Below are 13,983 nucleotides of genomic sequence, written 5' to 3' on the forward strand. Positions count from 1 at the left end.
AGGAACGTGGGTCTGCAGAGAACAAGAAGAAACGGATATACGGGACAGAGCGCCAGGAGAGACAGACAGACCGACAGGCACAGACAGAGCCTGACATGTAGTCCATGGAGACGGACAGAGAGACGGACAGACGGCGAGACACGGACAGCCCCCCGGTCCCTGGTTCCAGTCCCGTCCAGAGAACCTCCCCACGTGGGTCACGCCTGTGCTCTTACAACAGCTCCCACATTTCTGTTGGGGTCAGTTCAAACAGATTTTGATATTTAAAAACCCAACTTTACTAACAAATCAATCGACGTGGCAAGAAAGTATATATGCCCAAGAAAACTGAAAACCTAAGTCCCCACAAAATCCTGCACACAGATGTTCCCAGCGGGGCCATTCACCACAGCCCCGAGCAGAAATATCCCAAACGCCCGTCGACTGACGACCGACACACCAGTGGTCCAGCTGCACAATGGAATGCTACTCGGCCATAAAAAGGCACAAACCGCTGGCATATTTACCAGCACGGACACATCTCTGACTCATTACGCGGAGAGCCCAAAGCCCTCGAAAGGCCCCCGTCACACGATTCCATTCAGAGTGATCCTCTCTGCACTGATGGGAAGGATCATCAGAAGACTCTGGGGTGACGTGAGTCTCACAGGGAGGGGTGTGGGGTACACGGCACCTGTATGTTATGTGTCAACATCACGGATTTAAACTCACGGTCTGTCCGTTTCGCTGTACGGAAATTCTAGCTCAGAACTGTAAACAAATGTTCATCTCTAATTAGTGAGGCGCCCGCTGAAGTGTTTAAAGGTGAAGCACCCCACATCCATCACTTAACTCTGAAACTCAGCGGAGAACAGTATTAACTACTGGATAGATCCACAGACATCGACAAAGCAGATACAACAACATGTTAACCGCTGTAGAATCGAGGCTTTGGATATGTGTGCATTCACTGTACAATTCTTGCAATTTTTCCCTTCTGTATGTTTGAAAATCTTCATAATAAAATACTGGAGGGGGGATAACACACAGTAGAGAAAATCAACAAAGTCAGAAGTCGGTTCTTTGAAGAGATTCATGAAATTGGTAATTCCTTAATAAAGCTGATAAAGAAAAAGGGAGAAGAGATAAACTATTGTTTACCAAGAGCAAGAAAGGGGACATTATTCCAGAATCTGCACATATTACAGGGAAAGTGAAAGGATTATGAATAAACTTATAAATTTGGATAGACAAATTTTCTGAAAACAAATACAATTTACCAAAGCTGGCAGAAGCAATAGAAAAATCTGACGAGTCTGATATTTAATAAAGAAACCAAAGTCATTAATGAAAACCTCCCAAAGAAAGCCCAGGCCCAGAGGGCTCACCAGTGAATCCTTCCAAGTTTTTAGGGAAGACCATAGTCCCCAGAATCACATAAACTCTTGCACAGAAGGACCGAGCACCTCCCAGCTCCCCGCATGGGGCCACCAATGCTTGGCAGCGAAACCAGACAAGGGCGTGGTCAGAGGGGAGCTATGGGTCGATGTCTCCCCTCAGCCGAGGCGTAGAAATCCTGAACCAAATATCAGCAAGTCAACTCCAGAAATACATAGAAAAAGAGTAACACGTCATGACCAAGTTGGATTTCATAGGAATACAAAGGCATCTGTACAAAGAGAAGCCAATGTACTTAACACACGGACTCCAAAAGGAGACAATCACACAGACACCCCAACAGATGCAGAAAAAGCATTCATCAAATTTATCAGTTAGTTATGGCTGAAGGAAAAACAAACTCCTAAAACTAGGAATTTGAAAAGAACGTCCTTTATATGTTTTTACCTATTTTTAATTCTTTTTTCATTTTTACTTTTTTTTTTTTTAAATTTCAACGTTTATTTATTTTTGGGACAGAGAGAGACAGAGCATGAACGGGGGAGGGGCAGAGAGAGAGGGAGACACAGAATCGGAAGCAGGCTCCAGGCTCTGAGCCATCAGCCCAGAGCCCGACGCGGGGCTCGAACTCACAGACCGCGAGATCGTGACCTGGCTGAAGTCGGACGCCTAACCGACTGCGCCACCCAGGCGCCCCCATTTTTACTTTTTAAGAAATCTCTACACCCAACGTGGGGCTCAAACTCATGACCCCGAGATCAGGAGTTGCCTGCTCTGCTGACTGAGCCAGCCAGGCGCCCCTTTAATATGTTTTTTTAAAAATCTATGGGGGCGCCTGGGTGGCTCAGTCGGTTAAGTGGCCGACTTCGGCTCAGGTCATGATCTTGCGGTCTGTGAGTTCGAGCCCCGCGTCGGGCTCTGTGCTGACCACTCAGAGCCTGGAGCCTATTTCAGATTCTGTGTGTCCCTCTCTCTGACCCTCCCCCGTTCATGCTCTGTCTCTGTCTCAAAAATAAATAAACGTTAAAAAAAAAATTATAAAAAAAAAAAAATCTATGAAAAACCTAAGAAACATCATCCTTGACAGTGAAATGTCGGAAACAGCCCCGAGAACAGGACTGAGACGACCCTCCCCACGCCGGGATCCACACCAGGGCAAAACTGTGAGAAAGAGACATAAATGGCACAAGAACCATGACGGATGAATGAGAAGGGTCATTACTCACAGTTGACATGACTGCGTTCGAAGAAAATCCAAAAGAACCATCAATCTATTAAAAAGTGGACTTAGCAACGTCACTGGGCACAAAGTGGAAATCCATTCAAGTTCTGCACACACGAGCCAAGTTCGTGGAGAACAACATGGCGGCTCATGGCGCGTGGGGGGAGGGACGCTCCTTCCCTCAACGGCGTGGGGTCGAGCAGACATCTGTGTTTAAGTAAACCCTGACCGCTCACCTAACACCACACACCCAAATGAATTCTAGGTGGATTCTAGGTCTAAATGTGAAAGGTAAAACAAGGTTCTGAGGAGAAAATATCTTCATGGCTCTGGAGTGGACAAAGATGTCAAATAGGACCCAAACTAACCATAGAGCAAAACAAAACAAAAAGATCAATAGATCTACATTAAAATGAAGGATGTCTGGGGCACCTGGGGGCTCAGTCGGTTACCCGTCCGACTCTGATCTCAGCTCGGGTCTTGATCTCACGGTTGGTGAGTTCGAGCCCCATGTTGGGCTCCATGCTGGGATGAAGCCTACTTAAAAAAAGGAAAAAAAAAAAAAAAAAGGATGTCCGTCCATCAACAGACACCAGTAAGAGACTAAAAAGGCAAGCCACAGAATGAGAAATGATGTCGGTAATTCATAAATCCAATAAAAGATTTGGATCCATGATATACAAAGAATATCCATGTAACATTAAGAAAAGACAGATAAGCCAACAGAAAAGTGGACAAGAGACCCGAACAGCAGACTCCTTACGAAAGGGGATTTCCGAATGGCCCAGAAACACAGGAGTGTGTTTCTCAACCTCTTTAGCTATCAGGGAAATGTAAATTAACCCCGTCACGCAAGACTCGTAACACCCACCCAAACAGCTACAATCACTAAGGTGTGGGCAAGACTCGGGGCAACCAGGACTCTCATATTCTGCTGGTGGGAGTGTCGCCGTCTGACGCTGTCTACTGAGGTGGCACATACGCCCCGGGGGCCACTCGAACCACCGACTGCACTCCCGCACGCAGCCAACGGAAATGCAGGCATGTGTCCACACGAGACACGCACCAGAACGCTCAGAACATACAGGATTGTCTGCAGCGGCCCACACCGGGGAGCTCTCCCAGCGACCTGCCACAGTAAAATGGATGCGTAAGTGGTCGGACACAGAGGGCCACGCCATCAAGAGAACGAGCAGCTGACACCGCACGCACAGCGTGGGGAAGCTTCACAAACTGACACCGAGCCAGCCAGCCAGACACAGGAGCTCTGCAGAGCACGGTGACTCATCAACTGAAGCCGGTCGTTCAGAAGCCAGGCTGTGATCACCCCGTGGGGGAGCGGGGGGTGGGGTGTGCCTGCAGGGGGCCCAGGGAGCCCCGGGAGCTGGCGGTGTCCCGGATGTGGATGCCGGATGCTTGCTCAGAGCGCCGGGTGTGTGAGAGCTCCCGGGCCACGCGCTCCTGATCTGGGCGCTTCCCTGCGTCTACACGACCTCCAGTAAACACCACAACAGACGGACACAGAGTTAGTTACAGAGTAGCTGAGGTAACAGAATCCCGGAATTCTTGTCCACACCAGCGCCTGCGACGCGCGTACAACCGTGTGCGCTTTCCTACCAGTTACGCGGGAAATACGCGCCCACCGTCCAATGGGGGGGGGCAGGTTCGGCGAACTTCCTCTTGGGGTCTGAACCTACAGAATCGGCCCGAGTCTACAGACTCAGAGTCTCAGGAAAGCGAGCAGAGGAAGGAGGAAGGGGGCAGCGGGGACGAGGAGGACGAGTCCGGAAAGATGGAGGAGAAGGCGGCAGACGGGCAGGGGGCAACTTCCGCGCAGACTCACACAGCGGGACAGGGAGACGCGGGGAGAGGTCGGGGGTCACTGGCCCGGCAGCAGGTAAGGGAGGTCACGTCCCGCGGGATTAGATGGCGGGACGCAGAATACCAAAGGCACCTCTTGGAGCGAGCAAGTCTCTCTGCAGCTGACAGGCTTTCAACACATTATAATTCGCTTCTTTGATCCAGATGCCAAATGAATCAAAGAAGACCGAAAACAAACCTACCCACACACGGTTTCTCTTCTACAGTGCAAGAAAGCCTGAACTGAGCTCACAGAACGACGTGTTACGATTATAACCAAACAGGACTCCAGACAGGGGATGAGCTGGCATCTTGCGCGTTCCAAGGGGCGACAGACAGACTCGGGGCGCAGGTGTGCACAGGGGCGCCCCCACGTCCCTGGCTCACTCCCCACATCCACCGGGAACGTAGCTATCGCCATCCCCGCTTCCCAGAAATAGAACCTGGGGCTCAGCGGGCCCAGGGGCCTGTCCCCCCCCCCCCACCTCGCGGCCGGTCAGGGAAGGCGCCCCGGCCCCTGGAAGGCCATGCCTGGGGCAGCGCCCGGTGCCAGGCTGGTCTCGTAAGCAGTAAAACTAGTATATTTTTAAGCCACCCCAATTCAGCAGTGCACTTGGTTACGGGAAGGTGTGCAAAAGGCAGGGAAGCAGCCGCGATCACAGGGTCCCACGCGGGCCCCGGCAACCACGCCTCTCTCCACGTACTCAGCTTCTCCAGCAGCTCCCGCAGCGTCTGCAGCCACAGGTGACACAGCGGCTCCTCAGCACAGCAGAAGGTCACCTGCGCCCACCTCCAGCGGTGACGTCGGGCCCTCTTCACGCAGTGCACTGTGGAGACAGACAGCGCGGCGGGTCGGGGGGTCACGGAGCGCAGCCTCGCGCCCCGTGTGCAGCCTCGCAGCCTGGCAGGGTCCCCGTGCCGCCCCCGCCTTCCGGCCTATGTCTCAGTTCTCCTCACTCATGTTAAAAAGCAAAGAAAGTCAAAGCTGATCAAAACATTAATCAAAAGGAGGTCTTGGGAAAAACTGCATAAGGCAGTCTCTGCGAGATAAAGCAAAGAAACACTGAATTTGTCGAGCAAGCGACGAAACCATGGCCTTTCGGGGCATCTGCGCGCAGTCCCCGGAGACGCGGGACGGATTCGCTCCATCACCTGTGAAAGCGAAGGGCTTCTCCATCTTCTGCCATTTTCCGCGGCCGTAGTGCCTGCCGTGGATGTCCGTTTCTTCGACGGTGATGATCTCAGAGACGGGCACAGAGCAGGCATCTGGAAAGACCACAGCCTCACGTCAGACGACTGCACAGAATTCACACAAACACAGAAGTCCAACCCGAAATGCTGGGAACGCTCTGCTTTCACATTCTCATTAGAAATCCAGAAGTAAAGAAAAGAATCGTATTGTAGGTTTTGAATCGGCGCTAACTGCGGGGGGGTTACCAGTTAGTTACCAGAGGGTGGGGTGGTTCACCCAACAGAATGGAGACCGCCAACTTTCCAAATGATTTGCTCCGCTGCCTTCCCCGGCTGGAGACTGTGCTCAACTCGGGAAAAGAGTCTCGAGACACAGTGTCCTTAGTCTGGCTCAGAGGTCCAAGTAGGGAGGAAGCACACGGCAGGAGCCAGGACACCGGGGGTGCCTAGAGGGTGAGGGCCCCTGGGAAGCCGAGGCGGGGGGAGGGTGGGGGCTCTGGAAAGGCCTGGGGGGTCCAATCGGGTGCGGGAGGGGGACCCCTGGGTGGGCCTGCAGAGGACAACGGCAGATGCTGTCCACCGTGGGAAACCCAGGGAGAGGCCGCCTCCAGGTAAAGGGCCCAGGAAAGCCGGACATGAACACAGCGGTGGCGGGGGAGGGGGGGGCAGGGGGAGAGCGCAGGTGGTAACAGAAACCAGAGCCTGGGACACTGGGAGGCCAAGGCCCAGGACAGCAGGCCCTGGTCTGAACAGCCTCCGTTCTGGAAGCTCCTCCGTGAACTGCTGTTAAGATTTACCAACAAGAACGTTATCATCTGCGCTTTGGTCCCAGCGTGGCTACGAGACCCGCAATCTAGCCGAAGCGCTGTAATTTCTGCAACAGCCATGTGGGCGGCGCTGCTCTGACACCCCAGGACCTTTACATCGTTGTGAAGTCCTTGCCCTCAGGGATCGGGGTGTAAGACCAGGGAAGGCAGCGTCTGGATGGGCTTCGGCCCCTTGAGAAGCCTTGGGGGGCTGGCAGGGCCGGTCCCCAGTGGGGTCAGAGTGGCCAGGACCACGGGGAAGGGACACTCTTGCAGAGGAACCAGAGGTGGGGCCTCAGAGGGCGGCGTGGGCTCAAGGTGCCCACCAGGCCCCGCTCCCGGACACGGGGGGTGAGTGGGGTGCAGCTCAGGGCGCAGCCCTCAGCGACGCCCGTCGCCCCGGCCTCCCTGCAGGGCACCCTGCGTTCACCCTGCCTTGGCCGGAAGCTGCGGCTCTCTCCTCCCCACTCCCCCCTGCCCCCGCTGGGGTCGGCGTCTGCTCAGGGCAGGGCAACACCTCCCCGCTCATCCCACAGCCTGCCTCTGCACGTCCTCCTGCCTTCCAGCCCCGCCCCGCCCGGCCCCGGGCACCCATCTCCCACGACAGGAGCGTCTGGGGTCCAGCTCTGCACGGGGGGACAGGCCGGGCCCACGCAGGGAGGAGTCGGGGGCTCGCCGCTCACGACCGAACGCTCACACGGCGGTCTTCTGAGACCACCCCCGCACAGTCACTGCGCTTAGGCCCGTCTGGTAAGAAACGGCAGAGAGGAAACTATACGAAGCTGAGTGCGCACAGTAATTCGGAGTAACATGCTTCTTGACGTTCGAACAAACGGCTGACCGACTTAAGAAACTGCACAACAGATGAGGACAACAGTCATGTCGTGCTGGTAAATTAGTAAAAGTTACAAATGACTCATAGGAGAACCCACTGAAAGGAGTCTACACGTTAATAATTCCTAATCCTGCCGGATTGGTTTCACAGACCCGGGGGACCACAGGAGGGCGGGCGAGATGTCGCAAACGCCACCACGCGCTCAGCTGCGCCGGCCTCTCGAGTCCCGCAGGCGGGGTCACGAGCCCGCTACGCCCCACGCACCAATGACAGGACCTCGGCTCTGACAACCCCCATGGGCACCACGTACGGTCCCCGCCGGAGGCCCCACCCCGCCCTCCTACAGCGTGCAGGGGAGATGACAGAGGGCACGCCGTGCTGACGTCGGGGCCGATGTGCGGAGCAGGGGTGCCCAGGGCAGGACTCAGGGTCTGAACAGACACTGGAATGGGGCCAGGATGCGCAACTCAGAAGGTGGCCTGGGAGAGAAGCAGGAGCCGAGGGGGAGGGGAGGGGAGGGACGGAGGGACGCACAGAGGGACAGGGAGCCTGTGCCTCCGAGGCTGGTGGGGCTCTCACTCGGGTGCGCTGGAGCTCAGAGGGCTCTGAGCAAAGGGAGACCTGGTCTGACGTGGGTCTGCTCCTGGGTAACTGAAATGTGGGGGAAAGGCCAAGGGTCAGGACACAAGGGAGCCTTTGGGACGAACCCCCGTGTCCTCTGTTACATTAAGCCTAGTTGCCCGTTGCCTGGGTGAGAACAAGACAGAACTACGAAAGCAGGACCTGCTGTTTTCCCCGAGTATTGTTCTCACACGGAGCACAGAGGAGTAAACAGAACCGTCTTCTCCAAAGAGGGACTGAGACCAACGGAGAAGTAAAAATCCCTGTTATCAGGGAGCCTGGGCGGCTCAGACCATTGAGCATCCGACTTCAGCTCAGGTCATGATGTCACAGTTCATGAGTTCGAGCTCTGTGTCGGGCTCGCTGCTGTCAGCATGGAATCTGCTTGGGATCCTCTGTCCCCCTCTCTCTGCCCCTCCCCTGCTCATTCTCTCTCTCTCTCTCAAAACTAAATAACATGTTAAAAAACAAAACAAAACAAAACCCTGTTGTCTGCACACTTCACTGAGGATTGTCAGGAACAGAGTACTGGGTCTGGCCTAGAGGCTGCCCCTCGGAGGAACCCAGGAAGTAGGGCGTGGTGGCCGTGGCCGTGGCCCCGGAGGGCGGGCTCTGCCTGGCTACCCGGCCCTGCCAGTAACCACGTTAAGCTGGTAGCATTTCACGACCGTACGTGAGGACAGCATCAGACCCCTAGGGATTTAGGAGGTTAAATAAGATCAGGGGTGAGAAGGGTCCTTTCTGGCAGAGACACAAAGGTGGGGGCTCCTGTCCCCTCCTCTGTGCTCAGCTGAGGACCTGCACTGAAACGCCCTCAATGCAGTGGCCCCTGTTTCTTGTCTAGCTCGATGCACAGGTGCGAACCATGGGCCGGAGGCTCTGTTCTTTAAAACTTTCATCTCTAGTTAGGAGGCGAAGGACTCCATCAAGAGTCTGAGAAAACGGACAGCACGTCCCTGCAGGACACAGAAAATGTCACCCGGCTTCCGTCCGTCTCCTCCGAGGTCAGTCCCTGGGGGCAGCAGGGGGACCACCGTGGTCCTCCGAGGGCAAAATGCCTCCACGAGCTGGCCCAGCGGGGCATCCAGGCCCGAAAGCATGTGTCGCGCGAACACGCAAAGCGCGGGCAGGAACAACAATAAATTGGCACACGTGTAACACCTGGAAGAATGTCTTGCAAAGCTTAATGGGAATTTGGGGCACTTGTCATTTTCCACATGATGCTACCATTTCTCCAACGTTTACTTGCGCTTTGCAGACTCTCCCGCTGCCCGTGAGACTAGCGAGAAAAGAATGGGCTTCTGTAAGAGAGTGTGCAGCAAGATGAGGCGACAGGCAGGATGAGAGCCCTGCCTTGAAGAAGGGCGATTTCCCGGCCAGACTGGACCTGGCTGGTGGCCAAGTCGCTGTGCGGCAACGTCCCCGTCAGGACTCACGAGACAAAGACGCGGGGGCCCGGGGCACATGCTGGCTCGTCCCACAGCCTGGCCTGCCCCCTGCGGCGGCCCCCCCCTCCCCCCCATCAGGGACAGCAGTCCCGCCTGACCCGGACCAGGATGTGCACTTTCCTTGCTGACTCACCAAGCATTTTCTGGGTGGAATCACCCTCAGGGTCTTACCCCTCATCACTGAGTTCTTCGAGCTGATCGTGGCCCTGTCTGCAGAGGAAGCAGTGGCCGAGGGTCAAGGGAGTCACGTTTCGCTTTACAAAAGTAACATCCTGACGCCTCCTTTTAAAAACTTTTGAATGGGGCTGCCCGAGTGGCTCAGCTGGTTAAACGTCTGACTTCGGCTCAGGTCATAACCTCACGGTTTGTGAGTTCCAGCCCCGCGTCAGGCTCTGCACTCTCAGTGCTGATCCGGCTTTAAATTTTTTCTCTCCTTGTCTCTCTGCCCCTTCCCTGCTCGTGTTCACGCTCTCTCTCTCTCTCTCTCTCTCAAAAATAAATGAATAAACTAAAACAAACAACAACAAAAAGCTTTTGAGTGAAACATGCTTTGGGGATAGACAGGTATCTCCAAAGGACTAGAAGATTCTGGAAGCCACAAAACTTCCCCAGACCAGGGCTTCTCAAGGGCTGTCCTGGGCTGGACCTGAGCCGCATCCCTGGGCTCTACCCAGGAATGCCAGGGGTGCCCCCAACATTGCCAGACGTGAGCCGGTGTCTCCTGGGGGCACCATCACCCGACAGGGAACCAGTGCCTTGGGGCATCAATGCGCTTAGCAACCTGCTCTTTAAACAGAAATACAGGAGGGGACAAGGGCCGGTGTTGGGAGCACAGGGGAAAGGCGGGGGCCGCTGAGCGCTCCCCTACATCACAGACCCTCGTGGGGTCTCAAGTACGTGTGCGTGTGTACGTCCCAGGGGAGCCTCACACACAACCTTCCAAGCCTAAACCTATCTTCTCTACTGTGCTGCCCCTTTCCAGAAACGTCCTTCCCTGCTGTGTCCCCAAGTCGGTGAAGAGTGCCCCATGCTTGTGCTCACCTGCCCAGCCATCCAGGAGCCCTTGTCTCACTTCCTCTCTGCCCCGGGGTGGCTCCCTGCCTGGCCCCTCAGGCCCCCGAGGGCGCGTAGACGCAAATGTGGCCGCGGCACCGCCCCGTCCGAATGTCTGAATCTTCGCGGGCTTCTCCCACCAGGTCAGGACCGTGTTCAGACATCCTGCTGCTCACCGTGCAGGTTCATGCAACACCCTGGGCCGGGGGTGCGGCTGTCGGGGCCCCTCCACCGTCCGCCTTCCTGGCAAAGCCCGCTCCCCGCACCCTGCCTCCCGTCCCGGCGTCCGCACGAGGCCGAGGCAGCACATACTCAGAACGGCTGCTGGAAATGAGCACAGATCCTCCGACAGGAGCTGGAGATTTTCATCCAGAGCTTAGCCGAACCCTAAAGGAGCCGTGCAGAGACCCCACGGCGTCACGGGTCTGCTTTACAAGGCCTCTGCTGGGCTAACTCACCACACCGAGATGGTCTCTTCGTTGGTGAGGCTTACAAATGCCTGAGATGGGAAAGGAAGTCCACCTGGGTGGGCACCGCCCTCTAACAGGACTGGACCAAAGCTGCGACCCAGCCGGGCTGATGGGCACACGGGTCCTCCGCACCCTGCTCCCGGTGGGCGGCGGGGGGGGGGGGGGGGGGCGGCCACAGCCACCGACGGGAGCCACGGCATCTCGCGTGTTCAGGTGAGACCACACAGAAATCGGAAGCCGCCTGGGTCCGCCGGGAGAGCCGGCACGTCCCAGTTCGGGGATGGTTCCCACGGCCGGTGCCATGGTGGGCCGGGGGGTGGGGGTCCCCTAACGTGATTAGAGAGAACAACTAAATGATCAAATGTCCGGGAGCCACCAGATACCTCCTGGCAGCCTGCCAACAGAGCCTGCCTGCCCAATCTTCCGTGGGCTCCCCGGGCCCCGTGGGAACTGTCTCCAGGCCGTGTGTGTGTGTGTGTGTGTGTGTGTGTGCAGCTGGGGGCAGGGGGACTGGAGGCCACACTGGACACAACAGCCTGCTCATCCCCCGACCTCTGGCCCTGCCTGCCCGCTCGCCACTCCCGGGGGACGCTGGGCTGGCACACGGACACACGATTTGTTCTGTGGACACGCTGTGGCTTTAGTCACTTGGTCCCGCCAGCCCAGCTCTGTCCCCCTCAATTGCCCTAAACCTTCCCCAGGCCTCCTGACCTTGCCTAACCTCACACCCTCTTGCTTCAGACGGTAACAGAATGTTCCACAAAACCATCCAGAAAACCTACCCACTCATGATGGCTTGGACATAACTTCCACGAAAATATTTCCCTGTCTCCTCAAACTGAATTTCCCAAGAATACATTGTTATGCCACCAGACAAAAAAAAGTTTCAAACAAAGGAGGTGCTGTCCCAGGGGCACGCTGAGCTGGAACCCGCATCTATGTCACAGACGCGTCCTGGGGACACCTGACCTCAGTGCCCCGAAGCAGCAACTCAAAAGCTGGCATTTGAAAAGGCGTTTCCAACTTGCCAGATGAGTCAGTGATGCTCCGAGAACCTGCATTCCGTCACGGGCTCACGGGCGTGGCCCAATCCACATCCTGAGTCGGCGTGAAACATTTCAGAAAGAAACTTGCATCGGGCCAGCAGACAGAAAACTCGCCACGCAACCTGACATGCGGTTGGCAGCCGGCTCGTTCCAGACGCCTGCACCTGCCGCCTCCCCGAGGCAGGGGCTCTGCGTCCGTGCGCCCCGTGGGGAACACTGGAAACCAGCCCCCTGGCTGTCCGTCCTGGTGCTAATACGGTTTCAGTTATGTCTGCTCTCGAGAAGGCTGGATTTGGATCCCAACAGAAACAGACTGTTTTATTACCCTCTACAGATACTGCAAATTGTGAGAAACAGATGTTCCAGTAAAGTTGATCATAAACAGAGAACTAAAGAGATGCTATTTATTAATGACAACAGACTCTCTCTCCATGGAACGGCACATGTCACTTCCGCAGTGAGAGCACTTGCAGAGAGAAAAGTCCAAGGACAGAAAGAGCCATTTGTGTTCGAAGAGTAAAGTGGAGAGATGTGGGTGACGGGTCATTAAACCCAGACGGTCACTGCGAGTTTGTGGGCAAAGGGACCCAGGGCAGCACCGGCTTTGAGGAATCAGCAGAAGAAATACCAGCCATAGGAAATCACGATGTGACGGAAACACACGGGTTTTGCTACAAGTGTCTTCTTCGTTGCGTCCTCCCACACCCGGGACTCGAAACCGCCAATCAGCACAGTGTCCTCCGAAGGTGTGCGACCAAGGTCTAGTTTGGCAACACGCTGCTAACGCTTAGAAGTGAAATGTCAAGTCGCATCAGCTTTTGCAAGGCTGTCAAAACTGAGCAAGTTCAAAATGAAGGAAAATACAGAAGAGGCACGTTTTCAACCAGATTAGAAACAGAAAACCATACATTTTGAATACGTATTTGATATTTTTATTCTACGCCATTAAACATCTTATACACCGATCTCAGGATAGGACACTCACTCTAACCTCTTCTTCACTGATGATGAATTCTACCACTTGCCCAACATGACAAATTCCAAAGTAGCACAGAATGAACTTACGAGGTTGCCCTGGAGTGCGGAACCCCTAACCAGTGTGCTGGGGAGATACACACACCCACCACGAACACGGCTACCCGCCTCACCCAGGGTTTCCCACTTCCCAGCCTAAACGCCTCCCCAGCGAGGCCCCCTCCCTTGTCCCCACACACACCCTGCCCGTGATCGCTGTGCACACACATCCACGCAAATACGCGGTCATCCCTCTGCCGCCCTGCCAGGTCACAGCTCCTGGAGGACAAGCCTGCCGATGTGCCCCCACGGGTCACCCCCTCACGGGGGCCTGGCGCTGTCTCGCTGTGGGACGCGGACGCACTGGCTCTACACTGGGGCCTGGTAACACAGCAGTGAGCCTGCTGGTTTGCGAGTGCAGTTGTGTGCTAAACGGGTACGTGCGTATAATCCCCACAACAACTCAAAGGGTAAATACGGTCCTCGCTTTTCAGACGACTCAGCAGGAGGCCTCACCCAGGACCCTAACCCTAACCCTAACCCCAACCCCTAACCCCTAACCCTAACCCCAACCCCTAACCCCTAACCCTAATCCTAACCCTTGTCCCGGTCACAGACGGTGAGCAGCAGGCCCGGGACGAGCCACCGAAACGCTGGCCTCTGAGCCGGCCCTGCCTGCCCACGCTGGGTCCCGAAGGGCCCCCACCTCAACCCCTGGGCCCGACCCAGGCCACGAGGGATGCAGGTGAACAGCCACAAACCACTCAGAAGTCGGCGAGGCGGCTTTTTGTTAAACAATAACTTAGCAGCCAAGTACAGCAACCTGTGTTTGCGTCTTTAATTCTGAAGGACTCACGCTTCATTTATAAGAACGTCCTCATAAATACTACACTAGGGTAGGTCATTTTGTTAGGCTTTGCACATTTCATAAATAATCCGTCTCCTCAGCTCCTGTGACCCAGAACCTGCTGGCTGCCACAAGTCCCCCCACTCGCCCTGTCAGCCCTCGGCCGGACTCCGACGCCCAGCCTCGTGCGTTC

The 13,983-nt window shown here is 55.7% G+C and overlaps 1 protein-coding gene across 1 annotated transcript in view; it reads right to left on the reverse strand.

The window, feature by feature from the left end:
• Positions 1–13,983, reverse strand: part of CERK (ceramide kinase) — a 50,113-nt gene that overhangs the window by 18,840 nt on the left and 17,290 nt on the right. Inside the window, exons 3-4 of the mRNA XM_030322323.2 lie at positions 5,612–5,725; positions 5,164–5,286 (exon numbers count right to left, since the gene is read on the reverse strand). Coding sequence (XP_030178183.1) covers positions 5,164–5,286; positions 5,612–5,725 — 237 coding nt within the window. The remainder of the gene's footprint in view (positions 1–5,163; positions 5,287–5,611; positions 5,726–13,983) is intronic.

Source organism: Lynx canadensis, chromosome B4, assembly GCF_007474595.2.
Source record: "Lynx canadensis isolate LIC74 chromosome B4, mLynCan4.pri.v2, whole genome shotgun sequence".
Lineage (NCBI taxonomy): Eukaryota > Metazoa > Chordata > Mammalia > Carnivora > Felidae > Lynx > Lynx canadensis.